The sequence below is a fragment of the Sinocyclocheilus rhinocerous genome, unplaced genomic scaffold (genome assembly GCF_001515625.1).
Source record: "Sinocyclocheilus rhinocerous isolate Xijiao unplaced genomic scaffold, SAMN03320098_v1.1 scaffold875, whole genome shotgun sequence".
Taxonomy (NCBI): domain Eukaryota; kingdom Metazoa; phylum Chordata; class Actinopteri; order Cypriniformes; family Cyprinidae; genus Sinocyclocheilus; species Sinocyclocheilus rhinocerous.
In genome coordinates, this window is record NW_015659463.1 from 659260 (window position 1) to 684301 (window position 25042).

Here is a 25042-nt window from a genome sequence, read left to right on the forward strand (position 1 = left end):
TGGGATCTACATTTTAAACGTGCTCTGTAGATTTAATACCTGGCCAATGTCTTGACTGTTCACTCTATGCTTGAATAATAGCCTGGAGAGGTTACTACTCACCTTAAAACACTGTTTGACTCTTTTAATAGGCTTTCTAAACCACTGCTGCGTCATTTTGTGGTAGTTTTGGATACCGTTGCTCTCTTCTACAGGAGAGACTGTTCCTGTGTCATTACCTGAGGTGAGTGAAGCACGCGTCTGATGTGTACAGGTGAGACACTTCTGTCGAGTCCACAATGGCCAACCCTGGAGAATTGGGAGGAAAATGCAGTGTTGCTTGCGATTTAATTGTTTCATTGACTAATTAAACAGTTTGTTTAACGACCTGGACAGTGACCTTCTAAAAAAAGAAACACATTTTGACGGGAAAAAACTTTAAAATAGCAGTCGTGAGACCGTTTAACTTAGTGAATGTGAGAAATGTGCTCAGCTGAGCATTTTTGTGTTATTTTTAAACGATGTTTTTATGTTAAATGTTAACCTCAATAATAAAACAGACGCACTTTTCATTTAAATACTGCATAGTATAATATGCATGTTATATAAAATAATTTATTTATAATGCAATGATTTTTTCGTTATAAAATTCAATTGGTTCTTCATATAGGCTGTTTTTATCTAGGCAATTTTTGAGTATGATGACACTTTTTGGAATAAATGTCTGTCACGAGATTTAATTAAAAATATACTTTATTTGATTAATATTTAATTCGTATGTGTAAACTATTTAAAAATGTTATGTGACCCATGTTCAATATAATGTGGCGTTGTTATGATCGCATCACGTGGTCTTTTTTTTTTTTTTTTAATCCGCGAAAAGTGTATTTATTTAAAATACTGACATATTATTTCTGCTGTCTGTATATCGTGCACAGTATGTGAATTTTCTGTATCCATGAAATATTATAGTGTGTGGTTTACTATCAAAGCATATTGTGGAAAAATGTCTCCCACAATGCAGTTCTCCTAAATTGGCCTTCCATTTTCAAGTGGAAGCTATGTCAGCTACCATTTTTAATATATATATATATATTTGCTAAATATTTGTTCAAAAAGCAAAAATGCAATCTAGAAAAAGTTTAATTTAATTGCAACATTTTTAAATTTTGGGATGATGATCAAATGGCTAATTTAATCATGGATCATCAATGCAGCATATACTAATTTTGAAAATGATTCATAAAATAAATGGTTCCAGAGCAATTCTTATAAAAACTATATTTTATTCTTCTGAATGTTCTATTAAAGCATCTGTGACAGTGCACAGTATATACTGTGCAGTCAGTAGGCCTAGTTAGTATTCCCTTCTAAACACAGCCAAGACTTGAACTAAACTAAATATAGATCAGCATGTAACAGACTGTCTGTGTCTCAAAACCTAGTGAGCCGCCAACCTAAACAGCATATTTGGGCATCATGCTTTCCACAGTGCTATCTAGATAGGCAGCTAACCATGTTTTGGGACACAGCCACATGCTTTAGGTGCACAGTGGTTGGCTGGAGGCAAAATGCTATTAGCAGTAAAGCATCACATCTGCTTTAAATCCCACTTTAACAAGAAGCTGCTGTTAGTTAATCTAACTGTGCTCTGAAGCTGTCAGTCAATTGGCTGCCAAAGAAACCACGCTTGTCATTTTCCTCCATACGCCCTCCTCTAATGCTCCTGTCTTCTCCCTCGCTCACTCACACTGGGTTTTTCTTTGGTCCGTCTGTGCCCCATGTCAAGCTGAGAGAAATGTTTACCCCATGGAGATCCCTTTGGGTGAGAGCTGCGATCCGGGAAGCTTAAACAGTCTTCTAAAGAGAGATATATATATATATATATATATATACAACACACTGGAAGAAATGTTGTTGTTCTTTTTTTTCTCACTCCTCTACGTTACTCTGATGGGTGGATATGGTTTCTCTTGGTCTAGGTTCCTCAGAGGAGCTGTCTTTTTTTTTTCTTCCACATACAATTTATAATGATAATTTATTCCCCCTTCATTTTTAAAGTTCAGAGATTGATGAAACCCATGATGAATAAGGTCATATTTTATCCCAAAGCCAAAAAAAAATTCTAATTTGTTTAAAGAATATTAAGCTTATCTAGTATTTTTTATTTTATTTTATTATTTTATTAGCCCCTTGCATTTCATGCTAATTAATACTACGTTCTTTAAACTGTAAAGGTAGTTTTTGTTGTCCTGCCTTTAAATTATGCTGATATATGATTTATGCTGAGAATCAGATATTTATTTTAATGCTTTACACTAATGAGAATTAGTTTTTTTTTAATAAATATCTACAAATATTATATAATATAAATGACAAATACATATTCTTTTATTTTACTTATTTTATTTTTAACTGTTTAATTGTCAGCTAAATGTTGGAATATTGCAAATATTAAAGATCCTAAAACAGGCTTTTTATGCAAAATATGATTTTATTTTTAAGAATCCCCAGCATTGTTAATGTGGTTCTCTTTTATTAATTTTATTTATTTTTAATAAATTAAATACAAATATTACATAATTATATAAATTACACAATATAAACAAATAAATCTTTTATTTTTTTTATGATTAACTAAAATTGTCAGGAAAGTGATAGCATACTGCAAATCATACATATCAAAATATTTATATCTTAAAATAATGCCCACCATTAAATAGTTCTTTTATTTATTTTACATTCAATCTCAATAAATAAAATACATAATTAATATAATATAAATAAATAAATAAATTTTTGTTTAAAGAATGCTCACCATTGTTTAATTATTTTTAATTAATAAATACAATATTATCTAATAAATATTCATATTAATTCATAGTATACATTTAATTTATTTTGTTTGAAAAAATGCCCACCATTGTTAACATGGTTCTCTTTTATTAGTTTTATAAATTTGTAATTAAAAAAAAAAAACATATTATATTATATTATAAATATTATATAATATGAATAAAAAATACATTAATTTAATTTACTTAAAACACTGGCCACCATTGTTACCATATTTTTCGCACTGACCTGTTTCTCTGTCTCCTTTCCTTTGGTCCTGCATGGCGTTCAGGTGTACAACAGCCACTTTGAAATCTTCATAAACTCTTCTATAGTGCCAGACACTCCACTGCTGTTCATGCCAACTGGTTTTACTTTATTCCGTCCTTTCGCAATAGTGTAACTGTCAGAGTCCTGTTGTAAGAGGACTTCTCCATCTCCATTTCCAATAACTGTGTTATCAGCCTCATAGGAGTATTTGTAAATCTATATGTGTGTTTGTTTTCAGAGATAGTCACCTGTACTCAGGTGCTGAATTCTCACGCCTCCCTCCACGTGGCAAGCAGTTGAACACAGAATGAGGCGTAAAGTCCAAATAGAAATGAATGTGGGTGACATTTAGTGCAGATGTTGATTATTTTGTGGGAGTAAAGCGTGGACACGTGGGCTTTTAAGTTACGACCTTGAATAACAAGCAAACAGGAATCATGGTTGAAGAGGATAAGTGATTTTACATAAGTTGGTAGTGATGTGGTCACATGGAATTTGCATTATTTCCAGATGCAGGACCTGAAATTGTGAAATATGGAGGGGGGGTGTGTTCATTAAATCAGCAAACCCATTTACAAGGGGCTGCATGTTCTTCAAAGCCAGTTGAATGGAAACAATTTATCAGTAAAATATCAGTACATACAAATGGATTGGAATAACAGCACCTCTTTGTATGCCTGCTAGACGTGCTCCATAATATAGTGCAGTTAAATATGACATTGGCTGCCATCCAAAAGCCAGTAATGATGCTATATTCTCTTAAACATACCTCTTAAATCTTCTGAATCTGCTTATATGATGAGTGTGACCATACAGTGCTGAAATAATCAAAGCCGAGTTAAGAGCCTCGGCAGCTCGTACGCACACACTCAAAGCCTAATGTACACATTTAGCACAGAGGATTCATTGTATTAGCACACAAGGGACTGAAGTCTGCCGTTAACCTGGATGCCACTGAAACCGACAGTCATGTGCAGAGTCTATATCAAGGCTGAGAGAAACTACAAACCAGTCCTGGACTCCTGGTCATAGAGGTCATGTTGCTCATGCTGAGAGAAGTAGAGTAGTATAGAGGCATGCATGTGTGATATCTTTTCTTTTTTCATTTTTGAATTTGAAAGAGGTTAATTCATCCTGAAATTAACATTCTGTGGTTATTTACTTACGTTATATTTTAAATCAGTTTGATTTTAATCTTCCAGATTGAGCAAAAATGAAAACTCCTAGTCCTTTGAAGCCATACTATAGACCAAAATGATTGCATTTTGCCCTGTAGAAGATCTTGTAGAAGATTTGTGAATACTCTCATGTTAACAATTGAGAGTATTCACCTCAAAAGTGTAATGTACTGTTGAAAAAGTTTGGGGTCGGTATGATTTTTTCCCCCATGTTTTTATTGTCTCTTATGCTCACCAATGATACATTTATTTGGTCAAATTTTAAATAACTGTTTTCTATTTTAATATATTTCTAAATTGTAATTTATTCATGTAATGCAAAGCTGAATTTTCAGCATAATTATTCCAGTCTTCAGTGTCACATGATCCTCCAGAAATCATTTCAATGTTTAAAACCAGTTTTGCTGCTTAATATGTTTATAGATACTCTGAATTGTTTGAAATAAAATCTTTTGTAGCATTATACTGTAAATGCAATTACTGTCATTTTTATTCAATTTAATATGTCACTGCTGAATAAACGTTTCAATTTCTTAAAAAAAAAAAAAAAATCTTAATGACCCCAACTTTTGGCCTTAAAAAGGGATTTGAGCGCTATGGCAAAAAAAGTATATTCATTGCATTAAGCTTTCATATGACTTCAGAAGTTGCAAATATATATTTGCAATATAGTGCATGTTGTATAGACAACCTTTATGGTACTTTACATGGTGTTGATTGACATGAGGGTGGATAAAGGATGACAGAAATTTCATTTTTGGGTTAATTATTCCTGCAAGCATATCAGCTTCAGCTGCAATGTGTGTACAGCTGAAATGCTGTTTTTAATTGAATAGTGAATAGAAAAGCAGTAATCTGTCAGGCTGTTTATCTGCCGAGTTCAAAGACAACAATTCATGCCAAACCATGACACACTCCTCCATTCTGTGGCCCACTGATAGTGATAACCCTTATCAGGCCTCTGGAGAAGCAAATCCCTTTTTGAAAGCCAAAGTGACTGATAGCACGCCGTTTACAACGCCAACGTCCCAGACGCTGTTATTTTCCAGCTATTACTTCACACAGCGTTTGAACTCAGTGCCTATGGTGATGTGATCGGCCCAAAAGTCTATTAACTCTTCCATGTTAACGGCCTGTTTAGAACTGCTGCTGTGGACCATCTGTTTGGTGTCGCGTTTTATTGCGAGCTCAGACTGGAATGTATGGCTGTTTTTAAAGCACAAATTTCCCTTGACCTGCAATTTTTCTCTTTCTTTCTTTTCTCCACCTACAGCCAGTGGGATTTTTGCGGTAAGATTGGGCCTTTGTCAACGAAACATGACACGTGCGTTGGTGTATGTTGGTGTGCTAATAGCCTTAATAGCTGCGACGGAAGCAAGACCTAAATCAGGTTGGTTAAACCGCAGTCATAACACTTAAAAATCAATCTTGGCAGTAAGTTTTACATGCAAAACTAAACCAAAATATAAGCATGAATGGCATAGGCCCAATATGCAAATTGTCTTTATAATTTGAATATTAGGTTTCTAAATGTCTCTTGAATGGTTTCATGCTCTTGGCAGCCATTAATTAACCACACAAAGCACATAGTAATAACATCATGTTTGTCCTCACAGAGTTGGTGAACTTCTATTTTAATATGTTCTGAGTAAATTTTTCTTTTAATTTGGGTAATTTTGTTCATGGTTACCCATCTTCCAAATTTGGACCCAAATGGGGTTTGATTAGATGGCATTGGATGCATTTTCTCCTCCCTCTTAAAAAAATAAAGATGTATAGGCTTTGCTATTTAAATTATGCATGATATAGTTTTTTTGCATTTTGCATCTGTAACCCTATCAGAACAGATCTGCAGCCAATTTTTTGTATGATACCAATAAATGCATTCAAAATAGGCCAAACTGTCCACTTCATTGAGACTTGAGTGGTCTGTTTTTAAACTTTAGCTTCCATGTCTGTTTATGATGTTTTCAAAACTTTTACATTTCAGTAAAACATGGCCCTGATATTGGAAAACACTGTACACTCTTAAAAATAAAGGAGGTTCTACCATTGAAGAACCATTTTTGGTTCCCCAAAGAAACTTTAAGTTTCTTAACTTAATTTTTCCTTAGTGTAATTTTAATAATCTAAAAAAAATCTTTTCCATTATAAAGAACCTTTTATGCAATTGAAAGTTTCCATGGATGTTAAAGGTTAATTTGGTTCCCAAAGGGCATTTCATTAAACAGTTCTTAAAAGATCCATTTTTGTTTGAAGAGTAATTTAAACCTTTTTCTACAATAAAGAACCTTTTGTGTAATGTAAAGTTTCAATGGATGTTAAAGGTTCTTTATGGAACCATCGATGGCAATAAAGAACCCTAGTGTACTTGTTTTCGTAAATCAGTATTGTCATTGTGTGTTTTTCTTTTTTTTCTTCCATTTTTTTACAGCTGAACCGAAGTGTAAATCTGGCCCGGTCGACCTTGTGTTCATCATCGACGGCTCGCGCAGCGTTCGTGCCCATGAGTTTGAGACAATGCGCAAGTTCATGATAGACATCATCCATGAGCTGAACATTGGCCTGGAAGCTACAAGAGTTGGTGTGGTCCAATACTCCAGTCAAGTCCAGAACGTGTTCTCCCTCAAAGCCTTCAGCAAGCCTGCTCAGATGGTCAAAGCCATCAACGAGATCATTCCATTGGCACAGGGCACCATGACCGGCCTGGCCATCCGCTATGCCATGAACGTAGCCTTCTCTGCTGAAGAAGGTGCCCGTCCCAACGTCCCCCACGTAGCGGTTATCGTGACAGACGGCCGTCCTCAGGACCGTGTGGCTGAAGTGGCAGCTGCTGCGAGGGAGTCTGGGCTTGAGATCTACGCCATTGGTGTCGCCAGGGCTGATATGACCTCACTGCGAGCTATGGCATCTCCACCGTTTGAGGATCACGTGTTCCTGGTGGAGAGCTTTGACCTCATTCACCAGTTTGGTCTTCAGTTCCAAGACAAGCTTTGTGGTAAAGTGTTTCTCCATTTGATATATGCTCCACATTAGAGAAAGGATCTAGTCATAAAAGTTTAACTTTTTAGGATTCTTTTCTAAAAGATTCTAACCTCAAACCTCAACTCAAAGGTGTAATTTCTTCTTAGCAATAACAAAGGATGTACCCTACCATGCAAATATTTTAGGGTCTGTTTATATTGTTAACGATTTTGAAAAAGTCTCCTGTGCTCACCAAGGCTACATTTATTTGAGAAAAATCAAGTAAAATCAGTAATATTTCACAATATTACTGATTTTACTTGATTTTTCTCAAATAATGAAAAAAAAAAGATTTCTATTTGAATATATTTTAAAATATAAATTATTCCAAATTATGATGCAAAGCTGAATTTTCAGCATCATTACTCCAGTCTTCAGCATCACATGATCATTCATAAATCATTCTAATATGCTGATTTAGTGAATTAAAAAATAAAATAAAAAGAAACTTTTTTATTATCAACAATGTTGAAAACAGTTGTGCTGCTTAATATTTTTATTTTCTAGGAATCTATGATGAATAGACAGTTCAAAAGAATAGCATTTTTGAAATAATCTTTTGCAACTTTATAAATATCTTTACTGTCACTTTTGAATTATCAATTTAATGATGAATTTAATGCAATCTTGCTGAATAAAAGCAATAATTTCTTAAAAAAGAACTTTTAAACGGTCCTATATAAATTTTAAGATAATGTAATTAAATTTACAAATAAAATAAAAAAATGATAAATAATAATAAAAATAAGTAAAAATAATCTTTATAAAAGATTGTTAAAATTTCAATCTTAAATATAGGTAATTAATCACAATCTTAATTTTTTGTTATTTTGTTAACAACAATTATATGCCATTTTATAGTTGAGTATCATCAGCATAACAGTGGAAACTAATCCCGTATTTTCTAATAATATTACCAAGGGGCAACATGTATATTGAAAATAACAGAGGACCTAGGACAGATCCTTGTGGCACTCCATACTTTACTGGTGATAATTGAGATGACTCCCCTTTTAAAGCAATGTAAGCAAGATTAGCGGCAAACACACTGGCGATGCTAACGGGCTATAAGCTAATAGCGGACTCGGGAAATCAAAATAAAGCTAGTGATAACAAGGCGCTCTGATTGTTTTTGCTGTAGAATACGATAGGGGATATATTCACACATTATAGAAACGAAAATGATGGTGTATAAAATTGATTTCAAGATAAAAAATAGACGATAAAGAATTAACTTGACGGAGCTCAAACTCAAAACACGCGGCAGCAACAAATAGTCTATACATAAATCTTATGTTGACTAAGCACATGAATGCTGTTTCTTTTACATCCTGTGGACACCATGATTTAGCATTTCTTGCTTTCTCAGTACTCATGTGTGCGTTGGATTTGCAGGGATGGACTTGTGTCTGGAGTCTGATCATGGCTGTGAGCACATCTGTGAGAGCTCGCCTGGCTCTTACCACTGTCTGTGTCTGCCTGGATACACGCTCAACGAGGACGGCAAGACCTGCACACGTGTGTAGCCTTGCAAATGACACATCATCATAGAAGTATGACACAATAATCATTCCAGCGGTGCTAAACAGGTGTGTGTTTGCTTTGCAGCCATTGATCTATGTGCTGAAGGGAAACATGATTGTGATCAGATCTGTATCGCTTCACCCGGGTCGTTCACATGTGACTGTAACACGGGATACATGCTCAACGACGACAAGAGAACCTGCACAAGTCAGTGACACACAAGTGATATCTGCGTAACAATTTAAGTGAAGTTTGAACTTCTATTTTTTGTAGAATAACAGACAAAGGTTATGTTCGGAATAGCATACTACCATACTATTCATACTATTTTAGCAATACGCATTATACGTAGTGAACACAGTATGCAAATGTTCTGTATGCATGGAATATTTAAACTGAGTTTGCTAAAATGTGCAGTATACAACATATTCTGTGCAGTATGCAGTAGTGTGTACACTATAGTATTCCATTTTGAACATAACCAAGGAACATACTGTATATTAAATATACACCTGTTCTGCTAGTGTACAGCACAGTATATTGTGCCTCAGCACATAGTATGCTTGCTTGTACATTTAGACGCAAACTTAAAGATCCCGTGAAATTAGTTGATAAGCATTTTTCCCTCGTGACATATTTTTCCATTGAATCCAGTTTTTATTTTAATGTTATTTAAATACTATTACAGTATTTATTAATATTTTGATTTAGCTTTCATTTTTATAATTTCAGTTTTCTTTTAAATTTTAGTTTAAATTTTTTGTAATTTTGTTATGTGCTTTCATCATTTTTATTAGTTTGTTTTAATATTTTCATTTAGCTTTAATTTATTTTTATTTCACTTTTATCATTTTACTACTTCCACTTAAACTTAGAAATTGTGTTTTGTGTTATATGCTTTTGATGTTTTTACTAGTTTTGTAAAATATTTTTATTTAGCTTTAATTTATATTTATTTTAGTTTTATTATTTTTAGTACTTCAGCTTAATCTTATTTTAATTCACTTTAATTCACCAAACAAGTGATCCTACTTTATATTAAGTGGCCTTAACTACTATGTACTTACATTTGAATGAATCATTTGGTACAATGCACTTATTGTGTACATACATGTTTTTACATTGTACTTATATTTAAAAAATACACATATGTAATTATATCTGTAATCAATTTCTGTAATTACTAAACTAAAACCCAGAAAGCTCCAGTCCTGATTTCAGAGGGTCTTTAACACCTGATTTACTCACCTATAAATCTTCTCTCACCATTCTCTGCCTGTTTCAGTGATCGATTACTGCTCATTTGGGAATGATAGCTGCGAGCATCAGTGTGTGAGTGTGCTCAATGGCTTTAATTGTCGCTGTAACGAAGGATACTCACTCAACGATGACCTGAAAACCTGCACAAGTTAGTGAGATCAATTCCATGCAACTTACAACGCTTTTTAAAATATAAAAAAGTATATGCTGTGTAGTATTGCAATAGTATTCCATTCAGCTTATACCATATGAATACAGAGCAGGTGATGTAAAACAAGCAGAAATAATACATGTTTGCATAGTAGCTGTATGCTAGTATCACCAAATGCAAACATTAATACACAGCAATGAATTTTGCATGTGTTTTAGCATCACCAAAGTCTCATGCTTCTGTCTGCCTGTTCCAGTGATCGACTACTGTTCATTTGGGAATGATAGTTGTGAGCACGAGTGTGTGAGTGTGCTTCAGAGCTTTTATTGCCGCTGCCATGAAGGATACACACTCAATGAGGATGAAACAACGTGCACAAGTTAGTGAGGCCCACAGATACGCATACAATTCACATATGGAGGACTCACAAATACCCACAACACTACAAGCCTATAATTACATGCCAGACACAGACTTACTAACATTTTTCAAACACATGGAAGAGTTTCTAATGCAAAGACAAAATTCGCAATGTCATTACAGTTTCCTCTTGGCTGCATTATGCTGCTATAAAACACACTTGCGCTACTTATCTGTGCGTTTCCTCCTGTGACCAGCTGGTTTATCTATTAAGCCACTGAACAAAAACTGTGTTTTAGTGTTTGAGCTTCTAGTTCTGTGCAGTTTTTATAGCAAATAGTAAAAACATATCCAAATAGTTGAGCATTTTTCGTTTATAAGCAGTATGGGGAAGCTGCTTCACATCGAGTGGCTTTTAGATTAGCAAGTCAGTTAGCAATTCAAGAACAAGCTACTTTGTTAAATGCTGCAAGCTACTTGCAAAAAAATAGCTGTTAAGACTATTATTAGTAGTTATCTGGCACTAAACATTTGTAAGGAATACAGTATCTTAAAAAAAAACTGTAATTTAGCATTTTTACCATGTTGCACTGCTATTTGTTAGCACAAATAACTTTTACTTATAATGCTTAGCAAGCTACAGTTTCAAATTAATAAGAGTACTGTCCGCTACTATTTATATATGCTACTAGCAAAAAGTAGCTAACTCAGTTAAAACTAATAGTAGTTATCTGGCGCAAAACCATTTGTAAGCAATGCCTTAAAAATCTGTGATTTAGCATTTTTCCATGCTACTCTGCTATTTGTTAGCACAAGTAGCATGTTTTTGTTACTGTAGCTTAGCAAGCTGCAGTAAATTACTGTACACAAGCTACTATTTGTTAGATGCTACAAGCTACTCACAAAAAGTAGCTAACTCACCTGTTAGTAGTAGTTATCTGGCACAAAACTGTGATTTAGCATTTTTCCTGCTACACTACTGTTTGTTAGTAAAACTAGCTTGTTGCTGGAAAAATACACTGTTTTGAAAGTAGCTAAGCTACTGTCATGCTACTGAAAATGTAGTTAATTAATAGCGTTGCTGACTTAAGCTTGTTATTCCCTAGCACTGCTAAACGGACTCATGCATATAGTTTTAGCAGCTTAAATGTTCTGAAACAAGATAAACACAGCTTGTAGTTTACTTTGATGTGGTTTGCTCTTCCTGCTTGGCCAAAGCTTTTCTCTCACTGTTCTCTGCCTGTTCCAGTGATCGACTACTGCTCATTTGGGAATGATAGCTGCGAGCACGAGTGTGTGAGTGTGCTCAATGGCTTTAACTGCCGTTGTAACGATGGATACTCACTCAACGCTGACATGAAGACCTGCACAAGTTAGTGAAGTCCATCATCAGTTTGTACATTCACAGATTCAAAAGGAATTCCCTTAAAATCAAGTTTACTTCACATTTTTCTCAATTGTTTACCATCAGTATTGGGTCCATCCATGCTAAATTGTTAAGATGCTAGTTTGAATATCAACAGATGTGGATCCTATTGGGTTTAATAGTATAATATCCTTCCTCTCATTGCTCTCTGTTATCTCTCAAAGCACTGAAAGCTCTGTAAGGGATTTCAGATGTTTGTCCACAGTTGGGAATTGGGATTGGGAATTAGGCCACACAGCCTCTATTAGAAAACCGCATCCTCTTGTTTTTCCCTCCAAAACAGCACATAAATGTCTCAGTCAGAGCATGTGATGGCCAAAACAAGTTCTTAACCTTAAGCATGGAGAATAATTGAGAAACAATTGGAAGGAGACTTGATTTAAAGTATCTAAACGCTGTAGCACAAAGGTTATATATAAAAATGTATTGGAATATTTGTCATATTTGAATTATGATCCATCTAATCCATATTTAGTGATTGATTACTGCTCATTTGGGAATGATAGCTGTGAGCACCAGTGTGTGAGTGTCCTGAAAGGCTTTCACTGCGTTTGTAATGATGGATACACACTCAATGATGACAAGAAGACCTGTACAAGTTAGTATAGGGAGAACATCCTTTTGCTTACAATCAATTTGCACATTCCTAAAAATCAATTTCACTGCTATTTTCTCAATTGTTTACCATCAATATTTAGGGCCATCGATTGCTAAGCTGGTAAGAGATTTTCAGAGAGATGGAGTGTTTCCAGTTTTAACACTTTGTGCGTTCAAGGCAATTTGGAAAGACTGTATTTAGAAGACACCAACATCACCACACAATTGTAATTTTGAGTGGGAAATTTTCTAAGTTTTGTTGTCATGAGAAAACATGTCAGCCGCAATGGAGCAACTGTATCAATGTTAAATTGTTCAAAACTACAATACAACTATACACAACAAGCCCTACTGTCATATTAATGGTAGACGATTGAGAAGGAAGAATCTGGAAGAAGCAAAGAAACTTTACTTTAAAACTATTAATGAATTAATGAAATACTATATTTGGTACAACATGTCATATCTTTGAATTCTAATTCATCTAATTCATATTTAGTGATCGATTACTGTTCATTTGGGAATGATAGCTGCGAGCACGAGTGTGTGAGTGTCCTGAAAGGCTTTCACTGCCTCTGTAATGATGGATACACACTCAACGATGACAAGAAGACCTGCACAAGTTAGTAAAGGCTTACAATCAATTTATGCATTAACTTAAATGTAATTTCTCTGCTTTTTCCTCAGTTGTTTAGTATCAATATTTGGGCCATCCATTGCTAAACTTATAACAACTTTTCTAAATGGTGGAGTGTTTCCAGTCTTTAAGGGTTTCTGAATTTAACTCCAACAGACTTGGGGCCCAGTAAGAGCTGTGGTTTTATTTACAATGGCCAAAGACAAGTTCTCCGCCATATTCATAATCAATAACTGAGAAAATTTGAGAACTACAGACAGTATATAAAAGAAAAATGTTTATCCTGTTTGGTCATGTTCTTTAAATGCATCTAATCCATATCTAGTGATTGATTACTGCTCATTTGGGAACGATAGCTGCGAGCACCAGTGTGAGAGTATCCTGAAAGGCTTTCACTGCATTTGTAACGATGGATACTCACTCAATGATGACATGAAGACCTGTACAAGTTAGTGAAGGCCACATGTTAAAACTATACACCTACACACATCGGAGTATCCATAACCCCAATTTGATACTTAAAGGGGTCATATGATGCGATTTCAATTTTTCCTTTCTCTTTGGAGTGTTACAAGCTCTTGGTGCATAAAGAAGATCTGTAAAGTTGCAAAGACTAAAGTCTCAAATCCAAAGAGATATTCTTTATAAAAGTTAAGACGATAGCTGCGAGCACGAGTGTGTGAGTGTGCTCAATGGCTTTAACTGCCGCTGTAATGAAGGATACTCACTCAATGATGACCTGAAGACCTGCACAAGTTAGTGAGGGCGACATGTCAAACTCCACACATGTACTATTATGCACACCTTGCTTTTGTTAGCTTTTGTGAAAGCCCATTTCTGCTTCAGAGTAAAAAATAAAATGGATAAATTGAGGTATACACTACCGTTCAAAAGATTTTTTTTTTTTTGAAAGACGATACTTTTATTCAGCAAGGATGCATTGAATTGATCCAAAGTGATAGTTAAAGGCAGAGTGAGTGATTTCTGGTAGCCAATGTTCATATTTGAAATCACCAAAACAAACACGCCTCTACCCCAAAAGGGTCTTGCCCCTATTTTGATAGCTCCGCCCCACATATACGTACAGTGATCGACTACTGCTCATTTGGGAACGATAGCTGCGAGCACGAGTGTGTGAGTGTGCTCAATGGCTTTAACTGCCGCTGTAATGAAGGATACTCACTCAATGATGACCTCAAGACCTGCACAAGTTAGTGAGGGCGACATGTCAAACTCCACACACATGTACTATTATGCACACCTTGCTTTTGTTAGCTTTTGTGAAAGCCCATTTCTGCTTCAGAGTAAAAAATAAAATGGATAAATTGAGGTATACACTACCGTTCAAAAGATTTTTTTTTTTTTTAAAGACGATACTTTTTTTCAGCAAGGATGCATTGAATTGATCCAAAGTGATAGTTAAAGGCAGAGTGAGTGATTTCTGGTAGCCAATGTTCATATTTGAAATCACCAAAACAAACACGCCTCTACCCCAAAAGGGTCTTGCCCCAGTTTTATAAAGTGTTTTTGAAAAATCACTTACTATGCCTTTAAGGCATTTATAAAATTTCTATTTTAGATGTTCCTTTGAACTTTCTATCCACCAAAGAATCTTAAAAATATATCAAGTTTCCACAAAAATATGAATCAGCAACATTAATAAGAATCTGAAATGTTTCTTGAGTAGCAAATCAGCATATTGGAATGATTTCTGAAGGATCACGTGACACTGAAAATTGGAGTAATGATGCTGAAAATTCAGCTTTGATCACAGGAATAAATTACATTGTAAAATATATTCAAATCAAAAACAGTTCATTTAAATTGTAATAACATTTCATATAATTACAGTTTTTACTATATTTTTGATCTAATAAATGCAGTCTTGGTGAGCATCAGTGACTTCTTCCAAAAACATTAAAAAATCTTACCAACCACATACTTTTGAACATAATACTACATTTGAAATAAATAAGATCAAAATTGGGAGATTTAAAGTCGCACTTGTGAAAATAAAAGTCATAAAGGTATTATTACTTATATTATTTTTTATTTTGTGAGACAGCAATTGGCTTCCACAGGTTTTGCTGGTCAACAGCATCCAGCATCAAACCTGTACTAACAGCAGGGACAAAACATACAAAAATATCACAAGGGCAATAAAACAACCACAAAATAAACACATCTGTTACATTATGAACTCTACATCCTTTCCCTTTTGGACCAGCTGGTTTAACCGTTAACTACTTCCTAAGTGTTCCACTTCAAAATAAGAACAGTACCTTAAGGGTGCTTGTCTCTCCATAATTTGAGGCACAACTTGTGAACTGTTTTCAGTTTTCTGCTTTTCTAAAGTGTGTTTCCTGCTATTCTCTTCCTGTTCCAGTGATCGATTACTGTTCATTTGGGAATGATAGCTGCGAGCATGAGTGTGTGAGTGTCCTGAAAGGCTTTCACTGCCGTTGTAAAGATGGATACACTCTCAGTGATGACGAGAAGACCTGCACAAGTTAGTGAGAGTAACTGATCGACACACATTCTGTTCCAGATCCATACACACAACGCTAATCATGCTTGCTTACTCTGTTTGACTTGGCATCAGGCTCTTTAAATTATTCAGCTCTTATAATGTTGTTTTTTTATTGTTGTAATTTTCTTAAAATGGACAGTTACCTTATGCTCTTCTATAACCTTAGTTTTAAGAGAACCTATATTTTGTTGGTTGATCTTGCATGTCTTGTGTTCGGGTCAAAATTAATGTGTTCATGGATGATTTTGGTGTCATTTCAATTATGAGTTTGAAATGTAACCTGTTCAGAATAGTTAACATGTCATATTTAATCAATTTTTGAAGCAGTATATAGGAGGTTTTGCACCATTTATTCACTAAAACACTATTGCCTTTGTTTTTGTCTCTTAGTGATTGATTACTGTTCATTTGGGAATCACAGCTGTGATCATCACTGTGTTAGTGTGCTCAATGGCTTCTACTGTCGCTGCAACGTGGGATACACTCTTCAGGAGGACGGAAAGACCTGCCAGTGTATGTATGAAGCTCATATATATGAATGAAATGATATAGCAGAAATAAGTTTCATTCACATTTTTTGGAATTTTATTTTATAAAGCTTACAAACAGATAGTGCACTACTATTCAAAAGTTTAGGGTTAAATGTTTTTGAAATACTTTTTTTTTTTTTTTGCTCACCAAGGCTGCATTTATTTGATCCAAAATACAACAAAAACAGTAATATTGTGAAATATTTTTTACAATTTAAAATAAACGTTTTCTATTTGAATATATTTTAAAATCTAATTTATTCCTGTGATGCAAAGCTGAATTTTCAGCATCATTACTCTAGTCTTCAGTGTCACATGATCCTTCAGAAATCATTCTAATATGCATAATATCATATTATTATGAAGTTGAAAATATTTTACTTTATATTTTCTTTACTGTCACTGTTGATCAATTTAATGCATCCTTGCTGAAGAAAAGTATTCATTTTCATTATGTAAATGACGTTCCTTTTCTGACTTACCTCATAAATCCCTTTCATGTTTGTTTTCATTGTGGTTTATGACATGCTCTTCATGTTTTGGTCTTCTGCAGCGGATAACTTGTGTAACACAGTGGAACATGGTTGTGAATACCAGTGTGTGAGCACTCCGGGATCATACCACTGCATATGTCCTGAGGGCCATGTACTACAGGACGACGGCAAGAGCTGCGGAAGTAATGCACGCTTTCATTCAGACGGCCCTTATTATAGCTGAGATTATCCAAAACTTTGTTTTAAAAGGGGAAATGCCTAAAGCTGAATTCCTAAAGCTGCAAACTATAGATTGGTGTTTTCATAAACTGCATGCATTCTGTTGCTAGAGGTGAAGTGTGCAATTTTTTCAGTGTTAAAATACTTTGTTATATCTCAGTTTAACATTCAGAGACCTCTACATGTTAGCTGTACTATTGCTCATATACATTTTTTCTAAACCTCGAGGCTAAATATAAAAGAAGTTTTTTTTTTTGCACCGGAAAGCAAATATGAAAATGGAACTTATTTTTATAGCTGTTTTGTGGCCCAAATTAGACACTTCATCTTTGAAAATAAAAAAAATTAATAAATAAATGACCCACCTTCTCTGCTGTTTGTTCATTTCTCTTGCCCTCTCTAAGCCTGTCGATCCTCCAACATCGACCTGGTCCTCCTCATCGACGGTTCCAAGAGCGTGCGGCCGCAGAACTTTGAGCTTGTCAAGCAGTTTGTTAACCAGGTGGTGGATCAGCTGGACGTCTCCCCTAAAGGAACACGCGTGGGTCTCGTCCAGTACTCAAGCCGAGTGCGGACAGAGTTTCCGCTCAGCATGTATCAGACAAAAGAAGAGATCAAAAAGGCTGTGATGAATGTGGAATACATGGAGAAGGGGACCATGACAGGCTTGGCTCTCAAACACATGGTGGAGAACAGCTTCTCTGAGGCTGACGGAGCCCGTCCTGCTGAGAAGAACATCCCACGGGTCGGCCTGGTCTTCACCGACGGGCGATCGCAGGATGATATTCAGGAGTGGGCCAAGAAGGCCAAGGATGCTGGTATTTTTATTTAAGGGCTGAAAATAAAAGTGGTAGTCAAAATAAAAGTGGCACTCAAATTGTGGTATAAATTGCTTTAAAATAAACACGTTTCTTTAATTTAGCAAAATTAAAAATAAATAAATAAATTTAGCCTAGTCTAGCTTTTGAACATTTAGTGTAATTTTTTATTCTTTTTATTTTTATTTTGTATTTTTATTTTAATATTATTATTATTGCTAGAAAAGATCGAAATAAATTAAATCAGTTTTTTTTAAAATATAATCTAATATGTGCCAAACTGTCCAAAATTGCAAACCTGAATGAATAGATAAAAAAATGAATAAAATAAATAAATAAAATAAAAATGTATATTTACAGTTTTAAAAATCTGCATTTGTACACAAGTTGTAATGTAAGAAAATAACTTTGTAATATAAAAAATATAAATAAAAATATTTTTAACGTAGTAAATATTTTATTCAGTTTTATATTTTTAAATGTATTTATTTATTACATTTTTTATTTAAAACATTGTTAAAATATTTTAATTTATAGTAATTAAATAATAGTTTATTGCCAGAAAATGTTGAAAAAACTAAAATAGAATTTTAATCCCAAATTTCCCAAATATCCAACATTTTCCAAAAATTGCAAACCTCTTGTAAAATGAATAGCTAGTTAAGCATCTTCTCACTGAGCTTTTTACTGAAAAAAAAAGTGCTTATTTTTATGACACATTGTTTGATGTGTGTCTTGCATGTTGCAGGTATCACCATGTATGCTGTTGGTGTGGGTAAAGCCGTGGAGGATGAGCTGAGAGAGATTGCCTCTGAGCCCATGAGAAAACACTTCTTCTACACCGCCGACTTCACTGCCATCAGCCAGATCGCTGAGAACCTCAAACTCAATGTCTGTGCAGGTGCGTTTGAAAGACTGAGAACACATACCTGAATCATCTGTTAGATGGCACACAGTATTTTGTTCAACAGCGCCATCTAGAGCCTGAGGTAAACACACACATGCAATGTTCACATAATGAGGTGCCAACGAAAGGAATATATAGCCTGTATAGAATTTAAGGAAATTATTGATAATGAATATATTGAACATTTCTTTCATTCTCACATTTAATGCCTCATTTTTCAGCTGAGAGTCAAGGAGAGATCGAGGTTAAGGACCCCTGCGCTTGTGAAAGTCTTGTGGAGTTCCAGCAGGTTACGATGTCCACCCTAGACCAGCTCAACCAGAAACATATCCTTTATATATTCATCAGTACAGATTCTTTAAACAACATGCTTTCTTTTCAGCACATGCAACTACACCATGCAGCATTGCAGCGTAACTCATCCAGACTCCAAACTTTCTCCAGTATAACCTGAGAATTAACGCATTATTACAACAAGCTAAGGGGTTTAACAGAAGCCCCTCTGTACAGAAAGAGCCCACATTGTGTCCGTTGGTCTGATCTGTTCCAGACTGGCCCCTCTGGTTTGGCTCCTCACATAAACCTCTGTGACCCACGCGCTTCAATGGCTCTTTGTTTCAGATCTCTCACTCAGCATCATTCATCAAAGCTCAAAAGAGCCCTTGTCCCGCGTCTGAGGCCAGAAACAGATGTTTCTGAACTACCAGATGCAGATGCACGTCTCCACTGGATCCATTTAACTAGAATTTGATGAGATTACAAAGGAAGGATGTTGCTTCTTGGCTCTCATCATAGTTTAAGAACAGATCTTGCTGATGGGAGTCATTTACAGTTGGATCTAGTGGTTAGAGTGCATTGCTGAGATACTTTGAGCTCATTTGTGACCCTGAACCACAAAACCAGTCATAAGGGTCAATTTTTCAAAATTGAGTCAAACAATAATTTTGACCCATACAATGGTTTTTTGGCTATTGCTACAAATATACCCCAGCGACTTAAGACTGATTTTGTGGTCCAGGGTCACATATATAAAATTGGGTTCAAACTCTATTTTAAGGTCCAATTCTCCCTATTGACAAACCATTAACTATGATTTTTGCCCCAATAAACTCCTAATTTGCTGCTTATTACTAATAGTTAGCTGTTAAGTTTAGGTGTTGAGTAGAATTAGGGATGTAAAATATGGTCATGCAGAATATGTGCTTTATAAGTGCTAATAAACAGCCAATATGTTATTAATATACCTCAGCGACTTAAGACTGGTTTTGTGGTCCAGGGTCACATTTGTTAACAAACCATTAACTATGATTTTTGCCCCAATAAACTCCTAATTTGCTGCTTATTACTAATAGTTAGCTGTTAAGTTTAGGTGTTGAGTAGAATTAGGGATGTAAAATATGGTCATGCAGAATATGTGCTTTATAAGTGCTAATAAACAGCCAATATGTTATTAATATACCCCAGCGACTTAAGACTGGTTTTGTGGTCCAGGGTCACATTTGTTAAAGCGATGCCATTCACAATCCAATTCCCACTTGGTTTTCTTATCAGAGAGGCCAAAAAGCCATGTAATTTACCGTTTTTGGTGTGTAAATATGTAAATCAGCGCTGCGGTGATTATGCATTTTTGTAGGCCATCCCAAAAGTTAGCATTACTCTGGTCCAAGTAGGATTTTTCCATTGGCTTTTGGATTATTGCGGAAAATAAGCTGTGTGGCCAACAAAAGTGTGATTCTTACACGTGTTGTTTTTCATGATAATCTCCACAAATTAACACAACTTTTATGAATTTGGGAGCCTAAATGCAATCGGCAGAAGTACAAAGCTAAGCGTAGGCTATTAACAAACTACGCCACGTCACACAACTTCAACGCCACCATCTGAGCTTCTGACAACTCTTTCAATCTTGATACAAAAAACATTTTCCCTGAAAGTTTGGGTTAGAATAGTGTGAAAGAGTGCAGTTATAAACAAAACAAGGCTGTGAGAAAATGAGTTTACCCCCATACACTAATGTAATATATGTACATATATTAAATTTCCATATATGTAATACGTTTTCATTTGAAGTAAAACTTATTTTCTATTGGAAATTGGAACAATTTCATATATGCTATATCTAGCGCATACAAATATGTCTGTGTAATACATTTTTGGACATATACATCATGTACATGATAAAACTCGTCAATACATGTTGATATTACATAAGTAATAGACATGTAATTTAAAAATGGATTACAAAAACATACAAACTGACAGATATTTTGTATATATATTGTTTTATTAAAGTTGTGTATATAAAATATATATATTGTTAGCATATATGGTTGCTACATATAATAGCATAAAAATCATATATACTGTAGATATTGCTGATTTCATATATGTGAACCTGGACCACAAAACCAGGCATAAGTAGCATGGGTATATTTGTAGCAATAGCCAAAAATACATTGTATGGGTCAAAATTATAGATTAGGATATTAAGTAAAGATCATGTTCCATGAAGATATATTTTATAAATTTCCTACCGTAAATATATCAAAACTTTATTTTTGATTAGTAATATGCTTTGAACTTAATTTGGACAACTTTAAAGGCGATTTTTCTCAATATTTTAATTTTTTTGCACCCTCAGATTTCAGATTTTCAAATAGTTGTATCTCGACCAAATATTGTCCTAACAAACCATACATCAATGGAAAGCTTATTTATTCATTTTCGAAAAATTCATGACTGGTTTTGTGGTCCAGGGTCACATCTAATCATATATAGATATTATTAACATATTCAAGTTTATTTATTTATTTGTATAGCGCTTTTCACAATGCAAATCGTTGCAATGCAGCTTTACAGAACATTTAAGATTCTACATTATATTTATCATAAAAACAAGCATATGTACAGGTGCATCTCAATAAATTAGAATGTCGTGGAAAAGTTCATTTATTTCAGTAATTCAACTCAAATTGTGAAACTCGTGTATTAAATAAATTCAATGCACACAGACTGAAGTAGTTTAAGTCTTTGGTTCTTTTAATTGTGATGATTTTGGCTCACATTTAACAAAAACCAATAAAATAAAACCAATAAAAAAAACATTTTTAGTGAAATGTTGGCCTTCTGGAAAGTATGTTCATATACTGTACATGTACTCAATACTTGGTAGGGGATCCTTTTGCTTTAATTACTGCCTCAACTCGGCATGGCATGGAGGTGATCAGTTTGTGGCACTGCTGAGGTGGTATGGAAGCCCAGGTTTCTTTGACAGTGGCCTTCAGCTCATCTGCATATTTTGGTCTCTTGTTTCTCATTTTCCTCTTGACAATACCCCATAGATTCTCTTTTAATACACGAGTTTCACAATTTGAGTTGAATTACTGAAATAAATTAACTTTTCCACGACATTCTAATTTATTGAGATGCACCTGTACATGTACACATTTGACTATGGGGATTTTATATATGTTATAAAATTAAATCTTCATCTACCCATCAGAGAATGTACATGTATGAATGTGAAAATGATAGGTAACATATATGACAATATCACTCTTGATATAGGGCAATATACATCATATAGGTCATATATTACATTTCTGTATGGGCCTATTTGATGTGATGACTTAATGTCCACAACAACCTCTGTAGTCCCATTTAGCCACTTGTTTGGAACCATCTCGTTCAAAACCACAAGGGGTATTACTGACGTATTTTATGTCATAGAAAAACATGAACATATCTTGTGCTTGACCTTATTTTAGGCATTTGACCAAAATGTGCCAATCATTGTGTGATTGTGTGATGTGTGATTGATCAGTTTTTATAGTATATTTCCTTAACTGTGTTTCACTGTCAGCTATGACAAAGCGATTGGAAGTTCTAGAGAGCCAGCTGCTCACAAGAAAATGAGAGAGCGCTTCACACAACAGCGCAGATGAGGACGGGGCCCGCTGGGTGTGAAGGGTCCCACAGTCACAAGATCTACAGGTGTAGATGCCTGAGGCATGAGGCCCACTATTTCCGGTGCCATTTTTGAACATGGCTGATATTGTTCCCTATTTATACATGATCTGTATTGTATGATTTATAGAGAGGTATGTATTTATGGCAAATGTGATATTAGCATTTATACACTAAAAAGGGAAATTACGTGTTTGGTACCACTCTGAAATATTGTCATCTTTATTATTATTTGCATAATTTTTGGCACCAAATTTATGCACAATGTGTGACCATGGATCTGTAAAACCTTTACATTTACATTTAGTCATTTAGCAGACGCTTTTATCCAAAGCTACTTACAAATGAGGACAATGGAAGCAATCAAAATCAACAAAAGAGCAATGATATGCCTTTATGCACAAATGTATTACAAATGAAAAAAAAAAAAAAATTTGTTACAAATTGTTCTGTTGTACAGTTTTAGAATCATTAGTTTACAGAGAAAATACTAATACCAAAAGAGACAAACACACGCACTCTGTCATATTACCAAAGCTGTTGCCTGTCAATGTTGTGCATGAATATTTGAAATAATCAGAGGAACATGTCTGATAATTGTTAAATGTTTAACTGGACTGCAAACAGATTTTGGACTCAAGAATGACCTAAATGGATTGTTAACACTAAAATGAGATTTGAAAATTTTTGTAAACAGGGTAATGTGTACAAGTGCCCCTTAAGATTGCAGTTTTTATGTTTTTATTGAATACAGAATACAGTTATGATACCTCTGAGTACTCTGGCCTCAGGTTTTATGTTTTCTAGATGTTTGCAAAAAAACAAATGGCCCCATTATAAGGCTCTTATATGTGAATTCTTGTACTTTTTGGATATTTCCTAATAACACTCTTTTTTAAAAACGTTCAAAGCGTGTCTATATTCTTTCACAGTGTGAAATAAAGATGTTTTCAGACTGCTCTCAAGATGCCTCACGAAATATTCTACTATAATATACAGTATAATGAATCTACTATCTCTAGTCATATACTAATATCTACTATAATACATATTAAAATATAATGAAACATAATGAATGTAATGAAACAAGACTTTCACAATAATATATATATATATATATACACCAATGAAAATCACATACAATAATGTTTATTATTTAAATAAATAGGATTTAATTTTCACTAATACATAGAAATGGCAAGTAAAGCATCGAGTTAAATGTAAAATTTTAAAGAAAAAAATGAAATAATATTTTCTCCTAAAACTTACTTCAATAATCTTTGTTTTATTTAAGCTTTAAAAATAATTTTTACAGTGTACTTGAATAGGACATATACATCCACAAACTTAGCAGATTTAGTAATTGATTAATATTTACATCAGCCACAGCGTAATCCAAGAGACCATTAGCGTTGACATTTCAAAACAAAATCTCTCGATACCAGCAGACCTTTTAACATCGAAAATAATCTCTCTTATTATGTTCCATGGTCTTTTCTGCATCTCTCCACAGACGTGCTAATCGCTCCCAGGGATGCGAGCTTCAGAACAACAAGTGCTTTGCCCTTTTACCTGCAGACCTCTGGGGCCCGAGACGCTCGAGTCTCTCGTGCCAGCACTCTTGCTCAGTCTAGGCTCAGTGGAGGTCGTGAAATGTCAGAGATTCCCGCTAGCCTCAGTGAAAGTGTGTTAATTACCACAAACATGCTGCAGCTCAGATGTCCAGTACTTAGATGTCGAAAGGACAAATGTCTTATCTCAACAAAGCTCCCTTTTGTGAATTATTGCCTTTTTAGGAACACAAACACATGTTGAGGAAAAGGGCACGGTTTTCCAGAAAGGCTGGAGTTAATTGTTTGTTAGTTTTTTTGACGGATGTGTGATGTGAAGAGAAGGTGATGTAAGTTTACAAAATACATTTAAAGTCAAGATGCTCCCGTTCTACATTTTTTTAATGCTCACCAAGGCTGCATTCATATGACCAAAAATACACTAAAAGAAATGTTATTACAATTTAAAATAGCAGTTGTCTATTTTCATATATTTAAAAATGTATTTTATTCCTGTGATTAAGGTTGAATTTCATGACAGTCTTCAGTGTCACATGATCCTTCAGAAATTCTATTCTAATATGCTGATTTGCTGCTCAAGAAACATTTCTTAATATTATCAACATTAAAAATAGTTGTGTTGCTTAATATTTTTTGGGAAAACATGATCCATTTTTTTCAGCACCCTTTCACAAAAATAGAAAAATTCAAATGAATTGCATTTATTTAAAGCATTTTATTGTAACAATGCAAAAGTTTTTTACTGTCACCTTTGATCAATTTAATG

The 25042-nt window shown here is 34.5% G+C and overlaps 1 protein-coding gene across 1 annotated transcript; it reads left to right on the forward strand.

Moving 5' to 3' along the window:
• matn4 (matrilin 4) lies at positions 1-23059 on the forward strand. Its single transcript, XM_016532631.1, has 19 exons — positions 1-223; positions 5536-5652; positions 6697-7260; positions 8682-8804; positions 8895-9017; positions 10096-10218; positions 10478-10600; positions 11831-11953; positions 12483-12605; positions 13104-13226; positions 13567-13689; positions 14329-14451; positions 15628-15750; positions 16162-16284; positions 16855-16977; positions 17419-17832; positions 18581-18733; positions 18961-19065; positions 22596-23059. The coding sequence occupies exons 2-19, from the start codon at positions 5580-5582 to the stop codon at positions 22652-22654; spliced, it is 2844 nt and encodes a 947-aa protein (XP_016388117.1). The 5' UTR covers positions 1-223; positions 5536-5579; the 3' UTR covers positions 22655-23059.
• The last annotated feature ends 1983 nt before the right edge of the window (positions 23060-25042 follow it).